The sequence below is a fragment of the Pseudoliparis swirei genome, chromosome 18 (assembly GCF_029220125.1).
Source record: "Pseudoliparis swirei isolate HS2019 ecotype Mariana Trench chromosome 18, NWPU_hadal_v1, whole genome shotgun sequence".
Classification (NCBI taxonomy): Eukaryota; Metazoa; Chordata; class Actinopteri; order Perciformes; family Liparidae; genus Pseudoliparis; species Pseudoliparis swirei.
Window position 1 is genome coordinate 18,133,550 of NC_079405.1, and position 16,834 is coordinate 18,150,383.

The 16,834-nt window shown below is 38.7% G+C and overlaps 1 protein-coding gene across 4 annotated transcripts; it reads left to right on the forward strand.

Annotated features, from left to right (window-relative positions):
* The first annotated feature begins 3,964 nt into the window (after nt 1-3,964).
* On the forward strand, nt 3,965-16,812 carry arfgap1 (ADP-ribosylation factor GTPase activating protein 1). Of its 4 annotated transcripts, XM_056436580.1 has the most exons (13): nt 3,966-4,286; nt 6,017-6,045; nt 6,593-6,663; nt 7,088-7,197; nt 7,290-7,461; nt 7,788-7,888; nt 8,017-8,103; nt 8,189-8,303; nt 8,399-8,455; nt 8,591-8,623; nt 12,249-12,308; nt 12,850-12,905; nt 13,036-16,812. In XM_056436580.1, the coding sequence occupies exons 3-13, from the start codon at nt 6,604-6,606 to the stop codon at nt 13,364-13,366; spliced, it is 1,182 nt and encodes a 393-aa protein (XP_056292555.1). In that variant the 5' UTR covers nt 3,966-4,286; nt 6,017-6,045; nt 6,593-6,603; the 3' UTR covers nt 13,367-16,812. The 4 variants fall into 4 exon arrangements, with proteins under 4 accessions (XP_056292556.1, XP_056292555.1, XP_056292554.1 ...); XM_056436581.1 differs by lacking the exon at nt 6,017-6,045 and having other exon boundaries at nt 3,965-4,286; nt 12,856-12,905; XM_056436579.1 differs by lacking the exon at nt 6,017-6,045.
* The last annotated feature ends 22 nt before the right edge of the window (nt 16,813-16,834 follow it).

Below are 16,834 nucleotides of genomic sequence, written 5' to 3' on the forward strand. Positions count from 1 at the left end.
GATTGATCGGGTCAAAGGTCAAGGTCAAGGTCATGAAAAGGTCAAAATATTCTTTTTACCATAGCACGATACATTTATATCCAATTGGCATGCAACTAATGCCAAAATGTTCATAATTCAATGCCCAATCTTGTGATATGCGCTCTACCGAGTGCCCGTTCTAGTTATTAAATGAGCCAACACATTTTCAGCTGTGTTAGAACTAGGGCTGTCAGCGTTAACGCGTTAATCTATGCGATTAATTTGGCCGCCTTAACGCACTAAAATATTGTAACGCAATTAACGCAATTTTTTTAACGTTTTTTTTTTTATAGATGTTTTTTATTTTTTTATTTTTTTTATATACTTTATTCATCCACAAGGGGAAATTAGATCTCTGCATTTAACCCATCCTTAGTTATTAAGGAGCAGTGGGCTGCAGTGATGCGCCCGGGAAGCAACTGGGGGTTCAGTGCCTTGCTCAAGGACACTTCGACTTGCTTCCGGTGTTCGTTGAAGTTGTTACACTCCTCTGAGTGTCAAACCGCGGCAGTACGGGTTGACACTGTTTCCTTTTTAAAACAATTATTTCTCCGCAAAAATAAGGAGCAGAAATCAGTTTAACTCGTGGATGAATCAGTCGGGTTTCCTCCTGCTCCTCCTTCCTTCCGTCTCCCCCTCTGATACACAGAGGAACGGAGGGCGACGTGTCGGGTGACGCGGCGCGGAAAGAACTCGTCACATGAAACCTTCAACGTGATTGGTCAATCCGTTTGTCTGTCAACATTTTGCGAAAAAAACAACCAATGATCACTCAGTAAATCACAAGGACCTCCCACCACACATGTGAGGCTCTATAGCAGCCTGTTAGTCAGAGAAGCAGTTTTGTCTTTAAAAAGAAGGAACAAACTTTCAATTGCGATTAATCGCGATTAATCGCGATTAAAAGTTTGTAATTAATCATCAAATCACACGCGATTAATTAGTTAATTTTTTTAAATCGATTGACAGCCCTAGTTAGAACATGTTGTTGTTGTTGTAGTTTGACTAAAATAATGTTGTCTGTTTACCTTTATTGGATGGTATACAACTAAAAAGTCACAGAAAACATGTGGATACAACAACTGTGGGCTAGAGACAGGGGACATTGTTGTAAGGCATGTAGCCTTACAACAATGCAATAAATTGATGGTCATAAATGCAAGTTGCTCCATTGTTGTTGTTTTCAAGATTTATAAAATTAATGGATTTACTAGTTTTAATTCAATATGGGCTGTGTGAATGCACATACGTGTATTTGTATAATGTGACCTTTCAAACACAGAAGTAATTCATTTAGATAAGGCAAATAAGTGGGATAAGTATTTGGCATTAACACAATTAAAGGCTGAATTAAATCTAGTTTATCTAAATGTACATGCAGAGATATAGCCATACGGCTAAACACAGGCAACACCGCCTAACAATCACTACTATAAACTATGTGAGACATCTGAGAGATGTGAGAGGAGCTGTGCTCTCCATGTTTCACTCTGATACAATAACTCATGGAGTTAACTCCTCAAAACATGTTCAAACAACACAGAGCTCAATCCTTCTGGAGACCAAAGGACTACATGATGATGATGTGATGTAGTCAGAGGGCTAAGATTGCAGAGTAACAACAGAACAGGTTTCATGTTGATGATGATGTGATGTAGTCAGAGGAGTAAGACACTGACAGCAGAGTCACAACAGAACAGGTTACATGTTGATGATGATGTGATGTAGTCAGAGGAGTAAGACACTGATAGCAGAGTCACAACAGAACAGGTTACATGTTGATCATGATTTTGTTTATTTCGATCAGCAAAATATACAACAACTAGAATGGGCACTCGGTAGAGTGCATACCTTCGCATATCACAAGATTGGGCATTGAATTATGAACATTTTGGCATTAGTTGCATGCCAATTGGACAAAAATGTATCGTGCTATGGTAAAAAAAGAGTTTGACCTTTCCATGACCTTGACCTTTGACCCGATTGATCCCAAAATCTAATCAAAAGGTCCCCGGATAATAACCAATCATCCCACCAAATTTCATGCGATTCAAGAACATTTTGACCTGTTCATGACCTTTGACCTTGACCTTTGACCCGATCGATCCCAAAATCTAATCAACTGGTCCCCGGATAATAAACAATCATCCCACCAAATTTCATGCGATTCGGTTCAATACTTTTTGAGTTCTGCGAAAGATTTTGACCTGTTCATGACCTTTGACCCGATCGATCCCAAAATCTAATCAACTGGTCTCCGGATAATAAACAATCATCCCACCAAATTTCATGCGATTCGGTTCAATACTTTTTGAGTTCTGCGAAAGATTTTGACCTGTTCATGACCTTTGACCTTTGACCTTTGACCCGATCGATCCCAAAATCTAATCAACTGGTCCCCGGATAATAAACAATCATCCCACCAAATTTCATGCGATTCGGTTCAATACTTTTTGAGTTTTGCGAATAACACGCATACAAATAAATAAATAAATAAATAAATACACGGCGATCAAAACATAACCTTCCGGCATTTTCAATGCGAAGGTAATCATAATTCAACAAAAGAAGAAAGTGGCTGACCGAAAGGGTCGAGGCTGAAGCTAACGAGCTTATAAGTGCCCTAACCTATGATTTCTCAAAAAAACTTATTTCAAAGAATCATATATATATATATATATACATATATATATATATATATATATATACAGTATATACACACATACATACGTATACATATACATACATATACACACACACAAACACACACACTATACATACACACACATACATATAAACATAAAACAAAAAACAAAACAAAAAACTTGTCCCCATTAACCGTTGATGTAATGATGATGTAGTAATGAAGGTTACAGGTGAAGCACAGGTGGTGCTGTGACTGGGTGCTAACTGAAGGCTGCTTAATAAGAAAAAATCAACTGTCTCTTTATTTTTCAATTGTCAATGTGTATTGCCTCGTGGTCATCAGATTGTAGCGACCCTGGGTCAGGAACGCTACGAGACGTAGATGGTTGATAGGGTGTTTATTCAAGGAACATAGAACAGGCTACTGTTGGCCGTAGCCTACGCCAAAACGACAGCAAAACGCCGTGAAAGCCTCCCAACCAGCTTCACGTCTGCTCCGGGTCATAGCTCTGCTCCGAACGGGGCGTAACACAACACCACACACACAACAACATCACTCGCTGTCCAATCACAGACACGCCTCACAGCTACCAGCTCGTGAGACGTTCACTTACATCCTGAACATAACATTTACAACATAACATTTCCCTCAGTCCGTTATAATATCCTCACTCTTCCATGGAGGAATGTTTAGTTCCAAAATGACCCAAATAAAACAAGTAAAGACATGATGTATACAACTATGCTGGAAATTAACCATGAACATTAAATATCAGAGGAAATAAACGGCATTAAATACATATGTATCAATAACAGGTATACTGCCATCTAGTGGTATAAAGGTGAACCGTTTACTCTGCGGTGGAAATATAAATATAATAACAGCAACAACTCTGCACAGAAACATTTCTTTGATTAATCCATATTAGGAACTGTGTTGCATCAAACAATGCAACGATTAAGTGAGAAGGTGATTCTTGCTGTGTACATGAATATTAAACTTCCCGTCGTCACCACTGTCACTAACATATCCAGGTTTAATGATTTATTCTTTATATTGACTAATGATATTCTTCTAACGTTACCCTGTTATGTGTTTGCATCGTTAAAATATCCCGGTTTAATTAGGTTTAATTCTTTATTCTTTATATTGATTAATTAATATTCTTCTAACGTTAATACGAATATGTATCACTGGCTTTTATTTTGACTTTCATTTTAAGCACTTCCGTTCTGTCGTTTTTGGTTTCAGACGGCAGAAACAAAATACGGAGGTGGTATTCCGTTTTTCCGTTTTTGGTTTCAGACGGAAAATGGAAAAACCACGTGATTTCCGTATTCCGTTTTTGGAATGAAACGAAAAAACAAACTAACAAAACGTACACGGACCGAACTCCCATGATGCACTGCACTGCCAACGTATGCAAACAGGAACATGGCTACCGGTGCTTAACATCAGCAGCCTATCGTTTCAATACACTTCTGTTGACCTGAAACCGCCTGTGACAATATAGTATTCGCCGTGCCTCCGCCGCAGAGGAAGAGCCTTCTCGGAGTTCATCGGCGGAGCAGCAGAGCTTCTGACAACAGCTTCTTCGTTGTTCATCAGTCACAGACAGGTAGCGGTTCAGTTCGCTCGGTCGAAGGCTAACGTTAGCTTTGTCGTTGGTTCCAACGCTTAACTAACGATACAATGTAACATGTGGGGGAAATGTTCACGTAAGAATACGTATTTAACGACAAGCCCAAATCAAACAGGACAACAGCGTCTTAACGTGTTACTCGTGTGTCGTTAAATGTACACGGAACCCGATGTCTGATGTGTGTAACGTTAGTGTTTACATGTCGTGGCCACGACTGCATTTCTGTGTGGAAACCACAAATTGTTTCATTAAGAGACAAACGTCCCAATTACTTACGTCTTATGATGATGTGTTTTCCTTTATGCCTTGGTTCAAGTACATCTGAATAAAGACATCTGATTAGCTTAACCTCATCCTCGCTCTTGTGGACAAATGACAACTGACTTTTCACAGAACATATCCATAAAGTCGATACATTTTTCTGTCAATTTGCTCCTAGTAATCCCCCAAAGAGCCACAGTTTGGCGGAGGCTCGTCACATTTCCTCCTCATTGTATTGTCTCTCCTAATGAAGCGATGCTGATTTGAGGAATGTAAACCTACCAGTCGACTGAAAGTTTTCTTTGCTGACGTTTCCCCTCATATTCACCTGAATGTCTGCATGGATTTATGAAGAGTGCCTCTCTGTGAAAACATCACACCTATCTGAGAATGTCACAGTTCAAATCCACCCTAATACAGACGTGGCACTGTATAGTGTACTGCTTCTGAGATTTTTTTATTTATAGTAAAATCAGTGTCTTTAAACTATTGCTCATATGACTCGATGGTCAATTAAGTAGGTGATCATTCTGTACTGTGTCTTGGACTGCTGGTCTAACAACATTGATTTTTAATTTCGCATTGGGCTCTAAAATTAAGGGTAAGTAAGGGGATTTCTTTTGTGTTTTAACTCTGTTATGATGTTCATTATGTACACATGACAGATATTGTACTTCTATCCGTCTGGAGAGAGGGATCCTCCTCCGTTCCTCTCCCTAAAATTTCTTTCTTAGTTTTCCCTTTTTGTTTTTGGGCTGTACACAATTGAATAGAGTAAATCATTTTTAGTTCAATCCTTGAGTTTAAAGGGTAACGCTGGCCTTTTCTATACTTTCTTTATTGTCATTGTAAAAAGACCAATACAGACTGTGCATTGCTCTCATACATTTTGGAATTTCTTGCCCTGTCTGTGGTTCTTTGTCTTAGGCCTATTCATTCTTATATGACATGTACATATTTAATACAGTGATACTTTTTTGTTTTTTTACTGTTAAGTTTGTTTCTAAAACCGCTGGGCACTGTACATTTGAGCTATCATTAAGTTAAGAATGCATTTCTTAGGGACGTGCATAATACATATTTATTGCTTTATTCCAGTAGGTTAGTGTCGGATGGGTTCTAAAGAAACGACAGTGTCAATGTGCATTGCAATGACAAGGTGTCAACTAGTGTAACGTGTTGAGTATACAATCATCTGTTTAGATATGATCAAAAGACACACATACTTCTGGGAACAAATACTCCAGTATAAAAAGAACATTTATATAATTTAATCTTTGTCGACAAAGAGAACAGAAAGAATATCACCACTGTCGGGATTACAGCAGTGTCATGAGTGAATGTGCACCCAAATAATCTGCTGTCATAAAGTTGTGATACATGCTTCATTCATCATTAAGTTTGTTTTAGGTCTTTGCAATAACAACTGTGTATTCTGTTTACAGGTCTGTAAAATGTGCTGCTTGCTGTCAATGTGAGGATTTTGATACCGTTAATTTATACACCAAGCTAATAGAGTCATAAAAAATATAATCTAAGGATGTATTGATAATACAAATAATAATGAGCTTTTAAAAGTGTGCAGCCTGACCTCCTGTATCCTTCTGGGAAGGTTTTACTGCAGCTTTGTCACTTCCCTGCTGCTTTGATCTGCTTTCAATGAAAGGCACAGTCCACCTCAAACAATCCTGCTGTCCTTGGAGCAGCCTCAAGTTTGTTTTAGATAACATCATCAAAATGTTTCTTCTCAATGCGATCAACTGTGAACCAGTAGCCCTTCTATTTCAGGGTGGATTTTTACTTGAAGAGATAGCACAATAGGACTGTATAATTATAGTGTGTGAAATAGTGCTCAACTATTTATGATTAAATTAAATTATGGGCAATTATTTCAAGATGTAGTGGGGTATTTGTTCCCAGAACTATTTGTGTCATTTGAACACATCTATACTGATGATTCCATACTCTTCTTTGGTAACTGAATATTTTACTTAAGGCTGTCCTCTACCATTGTCTTTCAGTGTGGGTCAACATGGCGAGTCCAAGGACCAGAGGAGTTCTGAAGGAAGTGAGAACCCAAGACGAGAATAATGTAAGCCTTCACAGCAACTTATTCATACGGCTAACCTTCATGTCTTAGTCAGAATACTGTCCACTCACTGGACCCACATCATTCACATAGATGTTTGGGATGCCTGCAAAGTAGCACAATTTCACTATCCTTCACAAACTTTCCTCACTTTCATCAATGATCAAATATATGGTGGGACTAATTTGAGGTCTTAATTATACTCCCCTTGCTCTTTGTTCAAATTATTTGACAGATATGTGTCCTAAACTAAAAATAGCAATTTTGGGGTTGAGTGTCTTGCCCAAGGACGCATCGACATGGACTAGCGGAGCCGGGGATCAAACCGCTGATCCTCTGATTGAAGGACGATCCTGCACACCACTGAGCTACAGTCATTTACATGTCGCAAATGTGTAAATGTTTTCATTGCCTTGTTGTTTTTCAGCTATGTTTTGAGTGTGGCGGTTTTAACCCTCAATGGGTTAGTGTGACCTATGGGATCTGGATTTGTCTTGAGTGCTCTGGCAAGCACAGGGGCCTGGGAGTACATCTCAGGTGAGCATAGTGGATTGATTTATGGTGTTGATGATTTTGGAGATCTTGGATAGCCTGAAAATGATTAATGTTTCTCTCTATCCTGTCTGCAGTTTTGTGCGCTCTGTCACCATGGACAAGTGGAAAGATATTGAGCTTGAGAAGATGAAAGCAGGAGGAAATGGAGTATTCCGTATATTTCTTGAACTCCAGGATGATTATGATCCTACCTGGACGTTACAGGAGAAATACAACAGTAAAGCTGCTGCACTCTTTAGAGACAAGGTGAGGTGGTGTATAGGTCTTTGATTAATTTCTTACACATTTCACATTTAAGACTACATTCTCCATTATCTCATACAGGGAGTTAAGCATGTTATTTGTTTATCAGTAGTAATCCGTTTGTCCATATAAGTACTAAATGGATTAAAGAAGTAACTAGACTTTAAATTCATAATTGCAAATGTGTCTATACCAGATGAGATGCATATCTTTACATTGAAAGCTATTGTCAGAATTATTGAGTCTTGGCTGAGGCTTCTTTGAGAGACTAGTTTGTGAGGGTGTCTTATTTTGATCAGATTATTCATCCTCTTTTCACTGTATGACAGGTTGTAACTTTAGCAGAGGGTAAAGAGTGGTCTATTGAGACATCCCCTGCCAGAAACTGGACATCTCCTCAACCCAAGACCAGCCTTTCATCCTCTCATCGGTAAAAGGGATTTTTAACGCACTCTCACTAGCATCGCGAGAGATAATAATAATAATAATAATAATTATATGAGCAATGGCATTACAGGATAGGCATTCAAGCAGTGAATTCATGCTTCTGTCAAACAGCTCTGGAGGACCTGGACAAAGCTCAGCAAAGCCTAACGACAAAGCTTTTGAAGACTGGTTGAGTGATGATGTCAACTCATATCAGAGGTGAGAGCCTCACATTCTTTGATTTCTGTATGAATTTTTTTTACTTTAATATTTTATTTCTATACATTTCTTTATGCTTCATCAGTGGAGGGGGCTATTGTGGGAATCAAGAGAATCGGTATGTCGGCTTTGGCAACACAGTGACCCCAGAGAAGAAAGAGGATGACTTCATCAACAATGCCATGACTTCGATTTATTCAGTAGGTCACGATGTATATATCTTGTCCGAGTTGTACTTTCTGTTGTATGTTTCTTCATCCGAAGCAATTTTTCACATATTTTTATTTTTTCATAGGGCTGGAGCACCTTTGCTGTTGGAGCAAGCAAGTTTGCTTCTATCGCTAAAGATAATGTAAGTGCAAATACGCGATAAATGTGTTTATTGTACTGTATTAAATTTAATTCAGATTTTTCTGCATATACAAATTTAAATCCAAACTACAATAAAGAGACATCATTCATATGTTTTGTCTTTCTTCTCATATAGACCTCTAAACTTGCAAACCAAGCAACCTTAAAGGTAAGACTGATATAGTCAAGGGTAACCTGCTAATCTTTGTCTGCTTGGTAAATCTTTTACCATTTAATGTACATTTCAAGCTGCAATAACTGTTACTACTTACGATCTCTTTGCCTTCTCTGGATGTATATAAAGGGCTATAAAGCACCCCTAGAACTGGTAAAGCAGATGTGTGCATGGCGCTTCTTCTGCATCATGTTTTTTTTTAAAGATGCACATTACCCATTTCTTTTAATTTGTGTTAGCTTGTCTGTATTTCAGTCGGTTTATTTTTTTTCACAGTACAACAATTTAGCAAAATGGTGAACACCATCTTCACATGCTTCTGCTTGGATACTGGGTTTTTCTTTGACTTAATGGATAACAACCTGACGAAGACCGTTTGTAACTGTATTGTGGAGGGGGGGGGGGGGGGGGGATTTACTTTCTTTCCAAACCCCAATATAGAAAGTTTGTTCCTTGAAATGTTCACTCACACCCATTGCTCATGGGTTATCATTCATGCATGCCAGTTTTTGTGTTCCTAACTTTGCTGGAGAAGTGTAATGGTGTATACAAACTATTAAGTTGGGCATTAATCAAAATCAATACAAAGCAACATTTGGTGTGTGTGTATATATATGTGTATATTTATGCATGTATTTATACATATTTTTTTATATAATTTGTTTTCTTTAAAGGTTTATGTTACTAATCTGTTCTGTTATTTTCTATAAATAAGGTAACAAGAAAAAGCAAATAAGGAAACATTTGCACAGCACAGCTGGAGCCCCTTTCAGGATGTTCCTACCCGAATACATGCGGAACCCACAGTAGAATAGGCCCACATCACAACCTCTAGGGTCTGCCATCCTACACTCTCTTCAGTGAGTCGCTTAGCAGCATCTAGGCCCCCTTTTAATACTAGGTTACAATATCATAACCTTTGTTCTAACTCAGGGGATTCAAATTCACGTCCTGCCACGGCCCAATCGCACTGATCCTAGAGGTTAGTCGCTGTAACCCATCTTTTTAATAACCTACGCCACCCCAGCAATTAGCCAACCTAGGTAGTGGGCAACTGAACTGGATAGAGCCATGGCTAAGCCACACATGGCACAAACCTACAGAGGCTCGAGACATCACATGGCCGTTGCAGCTCCCTGAATTAGATTATTAATTTGTCCGTTGCTTTGGTCCAAACTGTCAGTGGGAGATGCGTTAGGCTGGTAAAATGCCAGTGAAATGCCTGACCAGCTGGAGTTCTTGAAGTGCAGAGATGAGCAGTCAGTGGGACAATTCCACTAAAGAGAGAAAGGCAGACAGCTGTGTGTGTGTCCCATGTATACTGTGAGATCCACACAATTCGGGGACCTGATTGGCCGGCTGTGCTTTTCAGTGAGAAAGTACGTGCTCACAATTGGAGGAGAGTATTGTCCATAGACTCCTATAAAGGGCCGAGCCCGTGTGCGTTAGAACATACATCCTACATGTAGCATGTTCCATTGAAGAACTTAGGAGTCAGAGTAGAAAAGCAAAGATATTGTCTTTTATTATTTGTAATTTAGACAGATACATAAAAGGCTTCTAGTGTTTCACCAAACTACACAGAAAGAAATAGTTTGCAGCGTTGCATCATAAGAGAAGTGTACTTGACACGTTTTTTTTAACCATTGCACCCTCTAGTGCTTGCTCAGTGTCATGGTGAATGGGAATGACTGTCACTTCATGCAACTTCAGAACAAGCAGCTCTGTGTCTTGCTCTTCTGTGAATGTTTAACTGTTTCATTCAAGTAAATTCTCCCCTCTGACTTCCAACTAGGCTGAATTAGTGAAGACTTTGATGTTTGAAGTTGTTAATTTGGTGGTGGGATACAGTCCTTTAGAGAAAGAAAACAGCTTCAGATGTAATGTGCTATTTTCTGCACTGCTTGTCTTTGCCATTGTATCTGCTTTATGCCAGTTTACGTCAAACAACAAAATCTGTAGTTTCAAGGATACAAAAAAGATCCAAACTTTTGATTTTTTTCAGTTAATGACTCGGCAATGGGATTTGAAGAAGCACACAGCTGTGATCTGTTTATTTGGGAACGGATGCGAATCAGATTGAACTTTCGGTCACTGCACATTTGGAGGAACCAAAGTATTATATCAGATACCATGCCTCATGTCAAAGCATTCAGCTTTTACGTAAAAGTATCACCAGGATAATTGATGTCTTATCAACATGTCGATTTTATGCTAACAGTAAATGGACCCGTCCTTGTATAGCGCTTTTTCTCGTCTTCCGACCGCTCAAAGCGCTTTAACACTACATGACTTCATTCACACTCTTTCATTAATAAGAGGAGCTATGGTTCCATCTGCCCATCAGGACTTCGCGCACCGTAGGCACAGCTACTGGAGCAATTAAGTGGGTTAAGTGTTTTGCCCAACGGCACATTGACATGGGCTCGTGGAGCCGGGGATCCAATCCTCTGGTTGAAATGCGACCCTGCTCACCACCGAGCCACAGTCGCCCCACCGTATTTTATACAATACTTATTATTGAATTAAGGGATGCACGGTGGTGGAGTCGCTAGCGCCGTCACCACACAGCAAGAGGGTGTGATCCCTGGGTTGTCCTTTTTTGGGGAGTTTGCATGTTCTCCCCATGGCGGAGTGGATTATCTCCTGGTTCTCCGTGATCTTCCCACAAAGACATGTAGCTCAGGTTAATTGGAGAAAATTGCCCGTAAGTGTGAGTGTGAATGGTTGTCTGTCTGAGCCCTGTGATAAACTGGCAACCTGTCCAGGGTGAACTCTGCCTTGACCCAATGTCAGCTGGGATTGGCTCCAGCACCCCCGTGACCCTAAATAGAATAAGCAGTTTAGATAATGGAATGGATTTATTAATTAAAGTGATTACAAGAGGGTTGCATGTCACTCAGATTAGCCTTTGTTACCCTGAAACATACAGAGCATGTTACATTAGCATCGAATCTTAAAATCAATACATTTAAAAATATTCCAGTTCAGCTTCAAATGTGGACCACACCCACCTTGACAAATAATGTAAATCTATATTATCTATTGAAAATTCTTAACCAAATGTATTTTCCCATTCACTGGTGGGGCAACTGTAGCTGTGGTTTTATATGGTTGTGTCTTCTAATGAGTTACGAGTCCTGTTTAGCTCTAACAAAACTGTATGTATTTTGATTTTCATGAATCAAAATACGTCAAGATCAAATAAGAGTAAACTTTGTAATAATAGATCTCTTTCCCCCTTCTGTGTGCTGGTTTACACTCTAGGTTTGAATTGGAGAAAGTGAAAAGGCCAATGAGAAACTAGTTTTAAACTAAATGTTTTTGTCTTCTAATGTAGAGTTGCCATTTGTGATTTAAGGTGTCTATAGTATGTGCTTTTGTAACAATCGTTTAGCTCTCTTGCTCCTTTTACTTTGGACTTATTTTCTCTTGAGAATAAGAATTCAAACACAATGTTGTTGTTTTCTCATGTTGATTACCCGTGCCCTTAACAAAATGCATCACTTTTTTCACAATTATAAACAAACGGCTGCTTATTACCTGTAATTTAGACAAACGTATGTGGATGGATACTGTGATTTTAAAATAGTTTTTAATGATAATTTGGCTCATGCAGGTAAAAGATGGCACATTTCTAGACGAAATGACAGTCGGCATCACTGGGCTGGCAACCAAGGTAGGACGGGCAGACCTCTGCCAGCTGTACAGATGCCAAACCAGTCTCCTGAGCCAGGAGGGGCAGCTCTGATCTAACATTTAGAACTTAATACTGTGGCATCTTAGAGCAGATTAGCTGAAACTAGAGCCAGCCTCAGCCCCCTGCATCATTACCCTCAAAGGAGACTGGTTTCGCTGTGATGATGAATGTTTAAACAATTCTAATTTAATGTCATCTCTCATTTTTCTTGCTGCCATTTTTACTCTGGTGGTGAGTATTTATTTGGTGGTCGAACTTCCTGATGTAAAGTGTTGGAGAAGAAACATCTGTTTATATTTGTAATATTACCGCCTCTAACTGTTGCTAAAAATGGAAATGGCATAATATGTTCATTTCTTGTGTAGTGATTAGTCATGGACTTAATTAAATTCCTTTAATTATCCTTTTAACCACCATTAGTTTTTACCATTGGATTTAATTTTCAGTTTAGGTAAAATGTGTTCCTTACCAAGTCACAATGTACAGTAATGGTTGCTTAAAAGTCTTGTCTGGTCTTTAGGTTCAGGGAGCTGGTTCAAAATTGACTAATCTCTTCTCGGGAAAACCGGAGGATGGGTAATAATAACTTCATACTACTTTTTTGACATTTTATATCCCACATACCACAGGATAGATAACAACTTCATACTACTTGTGTACTTTATGAATTAATGCAGCAACATGGAAATGTTCTGAATGTGTTCAGGTCTACCGGAGAGAGCTACCAGAACATGGATGCCACTGAGGGATATCAGGGCAGTACGAGTCAGCCGGTCACTAAGGACTTTTGGGAAACCTTTGGCAGCAGCAACTCCTTAAAGGCCACGAAATCACCCAGCAGTGACGGCGGGACCATCGCAGATAATTCTGCAAAGCAGAGCTCTGACAATTGGGTCTCTGAAGCAGCGTCCAACAAGAAACACGGCACAGAGGAGAGCTGGGAAGCCTGGGAAAACAACTGGGAGAACGCCGATGGCAAGACGAAGAAGAGTCCCACGAAACCTGCTGAGGAAACCTGGGATAATGCAGACTGGTAGTGACCTCACAGCCATGCATCCCCTCCCCCTTTTCCCCACTCTGGCCTTTTCCTTCCGTTTCTCCCGCTGCTCATCTCACTGGCACTTTTAGGGAAATAGCTGTCTCAGCTTAGTTCCTATGAATCCATTCAAAATATATTTATTATAAACTCAAGAAACAATAAATGAATCCCAGGGTTAAGTTTTGCTCATTGTTTAAGGTTTATTCTTAATCTACAACTATACTGACTTGCAGTCATGTATTTGTTTGTAAATTGCCTTCATCATTAGGAAGTGAGAATAAATCAGTGTAGATATGGTCATAACTTCCTGCCTGGGCTGCCCAAGCATAATACTCTAAACAAAGAATACAACAGTGTTATTGGATTATTCATACTGGTTCGCAATTCAAATATAAAACCGATGCATGACGGAGAAAATCTGGTACTGTAAATATAAATTCTTGTAAATACAGTATGAGTGACTAAACATTAATGACATGATTTTCTGTTGGTTCAATCAAATTAATTTGTTTTGACCTTGGACCGTTTGCACATTTTGTTCTCATACAAATATTTAGATTTGAGCCCTTTCTCCTTATTTAGTCACAACGTGTTATATCGAATCAGAGGAACGACCAACCAACTGGCTTTTATTTGTCAAGTCTGTGTGAATACGTACCATTTAAATGAAATACATTTTCTAATAAGTTGGACCTACACTAATTTACTGTAGTAGTATTATCTTTTATATGTATATTTTTAAATGTGCAAATAGTCAATGGGTTTGAAAACAGAGCTGTGGATACATTATCATGTTTTTAAGAGCAGAAAGTAAACTTGATGGTTAACAATTAAATTTGGAGTGTCCCAAATGAATAAAATGTATCAATAATTGCCCCTTTTTAAATTGTTATATTGGTGTTCACACTGGTGTCATTTCGACTGTTTCTGAACATGTATGTACGGGCATTTAACATCAATGAGCTGTTGCAATTATTATTTTTAGTTGGTTGATACAAGATTGTAGTTTTACTGTCACTCTTTTCCATCGTCACCATCAACCGCTGTCAACCTGTCAAACAATCCTTGCAAAGTTAAAATATTATTTTTAGGCATATCCCCAAAATGATGTTAGGATGTTTTGGGCTTATGCAGCTCTAACAGTAATATTGTTTTACACTTCGTTAAGTTTCCACATTGTTCTTTTTTAAAAAAACATTTTACTTTACAGCTTTAATGGTTGAGAATTGTCAAATACAAGGATGAACTGTATTACTCTTATGAACCTAGAGGATGATCAGAAACAGAGAATAATGCCTCATATTTTGAAAGACACTTGTTGGTTCAGCAATTTAATCCATAATATTGCAATTTCAAGATTTGATATTTTTTAATAATTTGTCAAGATTATATATATATAGTTTATTGCAGATAATTCCACTCATTGCAGGATGACATACTGTACATACTGTATGCGAGTGTCGAGGTTGTGTTTCAATACGTGGACAGATGTTAACTGCATGGGGTTGCCTGTAACTTGTGACCTGAACTGACTGGTCATTGTACATTTATTCTCGTGTGAAGCAACTCTGTGTTCTCCACATCTGGGTTATTGCAGCACCTTGGTCATTGTGTCTTGTGAGGAGTTTTGTTTCACAGATATCTTCATACTTGTTAACGAGGCTCATTGTACGCTGGATGTTTCGACAGTCGTTGCGCTCAAGCACTTGTTATTTAATTAATTTGCATCTGCGATGAACGCACTGTTCATCGCAGATGCAAATTAATCTTTAAAACGTCCATTGTTTAAATAATTGCAAATGTAATCCGTGTTAAAAATGGTGTAGTAAACTTAAATTTCAAACCAGTCATCGAGGTTTAGAACTAGGACAATTTGCAGAACCTGACTTTCCCATGTGGCCTTTAATTCCCAATAACATGTGGCGTTGCAACTTCATCATACTTTAGATGACTGTAAAGTTGAATTTGCCTGTACATGTAATAACAAACAGATGCCCAGTCTTCATAGATGATGCAAAGCCCTCAAACTAAACTCAAGTTCATTATACTTGAACCAACTCCAGGTCGGGGTTAGATTCTTTTATTTTTATTTTTTGTTTAAAACATGATTCTATGAGGTTTGGTGTCTCTAATCTGTGCCCAGTACTTGCATATAGAGCAGCCTACCAGTGTAATCAGGCTGCTGGATTGTTTGTTATTGGGGTGTTATAACACTTTGCTATACCTCTGTAGGCAGTACTGCTCAGGCCTCATGATTAGTAAATATGCCATTTTACTATTGCAGGTTTTAATGTGGGAAAGCGATTTCCTGGGAACTTTATTCCATGCCCATTTCCTACCTCTTAAGAAGTGTTCAGTTTACGGGGTGTTTTTTAGTAGAGGAACTTGTTTCTTCTGAACCTTCAGCATTGTTTTGATGTCGACCTGATTGCAGCAGGCTTTGCTGTGGCTCATCTTGCCTTTGTTGAAGGAAGTGTGTTAAAGCAAAGCAACACAGATGGGTCTTCAGCCTTAGTGTGTATTCATGAGAATACAATGGTATAAAAAAAAGATCACTCCTGTAACATTGTGTCGCTGAACCTCTGTTGTCTTGTTCATGTATGGCCATGTGTTGAAAAACCTGAGACAGATGTAATTGCGTTCTCTTGATGACTGACTTCAGTTTGCTCGTTTGTCCCTGATGCAGTGAGGTGTACATGTTAGTAAATCACCATCAAATATATATATATATGTATGTATATATACATATATATATATTGTTAACCCCGAGCCTTCCCTACTAAAGCTTTATGTCAGTCATTTTGACTTATGATGGCATGACTTAAAACTTATAAACTGCCATCAAATGAATGGAAGACTTTGTGCTGTGAAATCTAATGTTTTCAAAAGAGAAATACTTTCACAGCCACATTCTGAAATCTGTATAAGAGCTTATAGTTCTGAAATACCTTTTTATGGTGAATGTTTGGGGTTACTGGTACACATGAAACATGGATAAACTGCAGAATTTGTTATTGAATGAAATTCATCTTAAAGGTCTCGATATAAGGTGATGATTTTTTTTTATATGCACCCAAATGTAATCTGAAGTCAATTCTAAACTTTAACTTTCCAGAGCAGTAGTGGGCTCAGTGTCTGTGCCTGTCCAACATTTGAGATTGGGTATATCCGTGTTTGTTGATGAAACTATTTATGTCAGAAATACTATTTTTTGATGTCATGCATGAGATGTTATGTGGAGCTAAATACATGCAGCTGTTGCTTGATTTTCGAAAGACGTTTCCTCAGTGAATTGAAGTGCAGTTGTCTGCTTTGCCCCGATGTGTTTCACCAGCAGCCATCCCTTGAGGTGAGCCAGTGTTACCTACTCAGAGGAGGCTGAGGATATTTTACCTGTACACATGGTGTCTGTGTTGAATAAAAGTGTACTGTACTGTGAATGCTCTTTGATGCCTCTGGTGCAGAA

Bases quoted from the DNA above. Each gene is read 5' to 3' on its own strand.
- arfgap1 (XM_056436580.1), top strand. From the start codon at position 6,604: ATGGCGAGTCCAAGGACCAGAGGAGTTCTGAAGGAAGTGAGAACCCAA. The intron at 7,889-8,016 runs GTAAAAGGGATT...TCTGTCAAACAG, and splicing joins AGCCTTTCATCCTCTCATCG to CTCTGGAGGACCTGGACAAA. The intron at 8,104-8,188 runs GTGAGAGCCTCA...ATGCTTCATCAG, and splicing joins GATGTCAACTCATATCAGAG to TGGAGGGGGCTATTGTGGGA.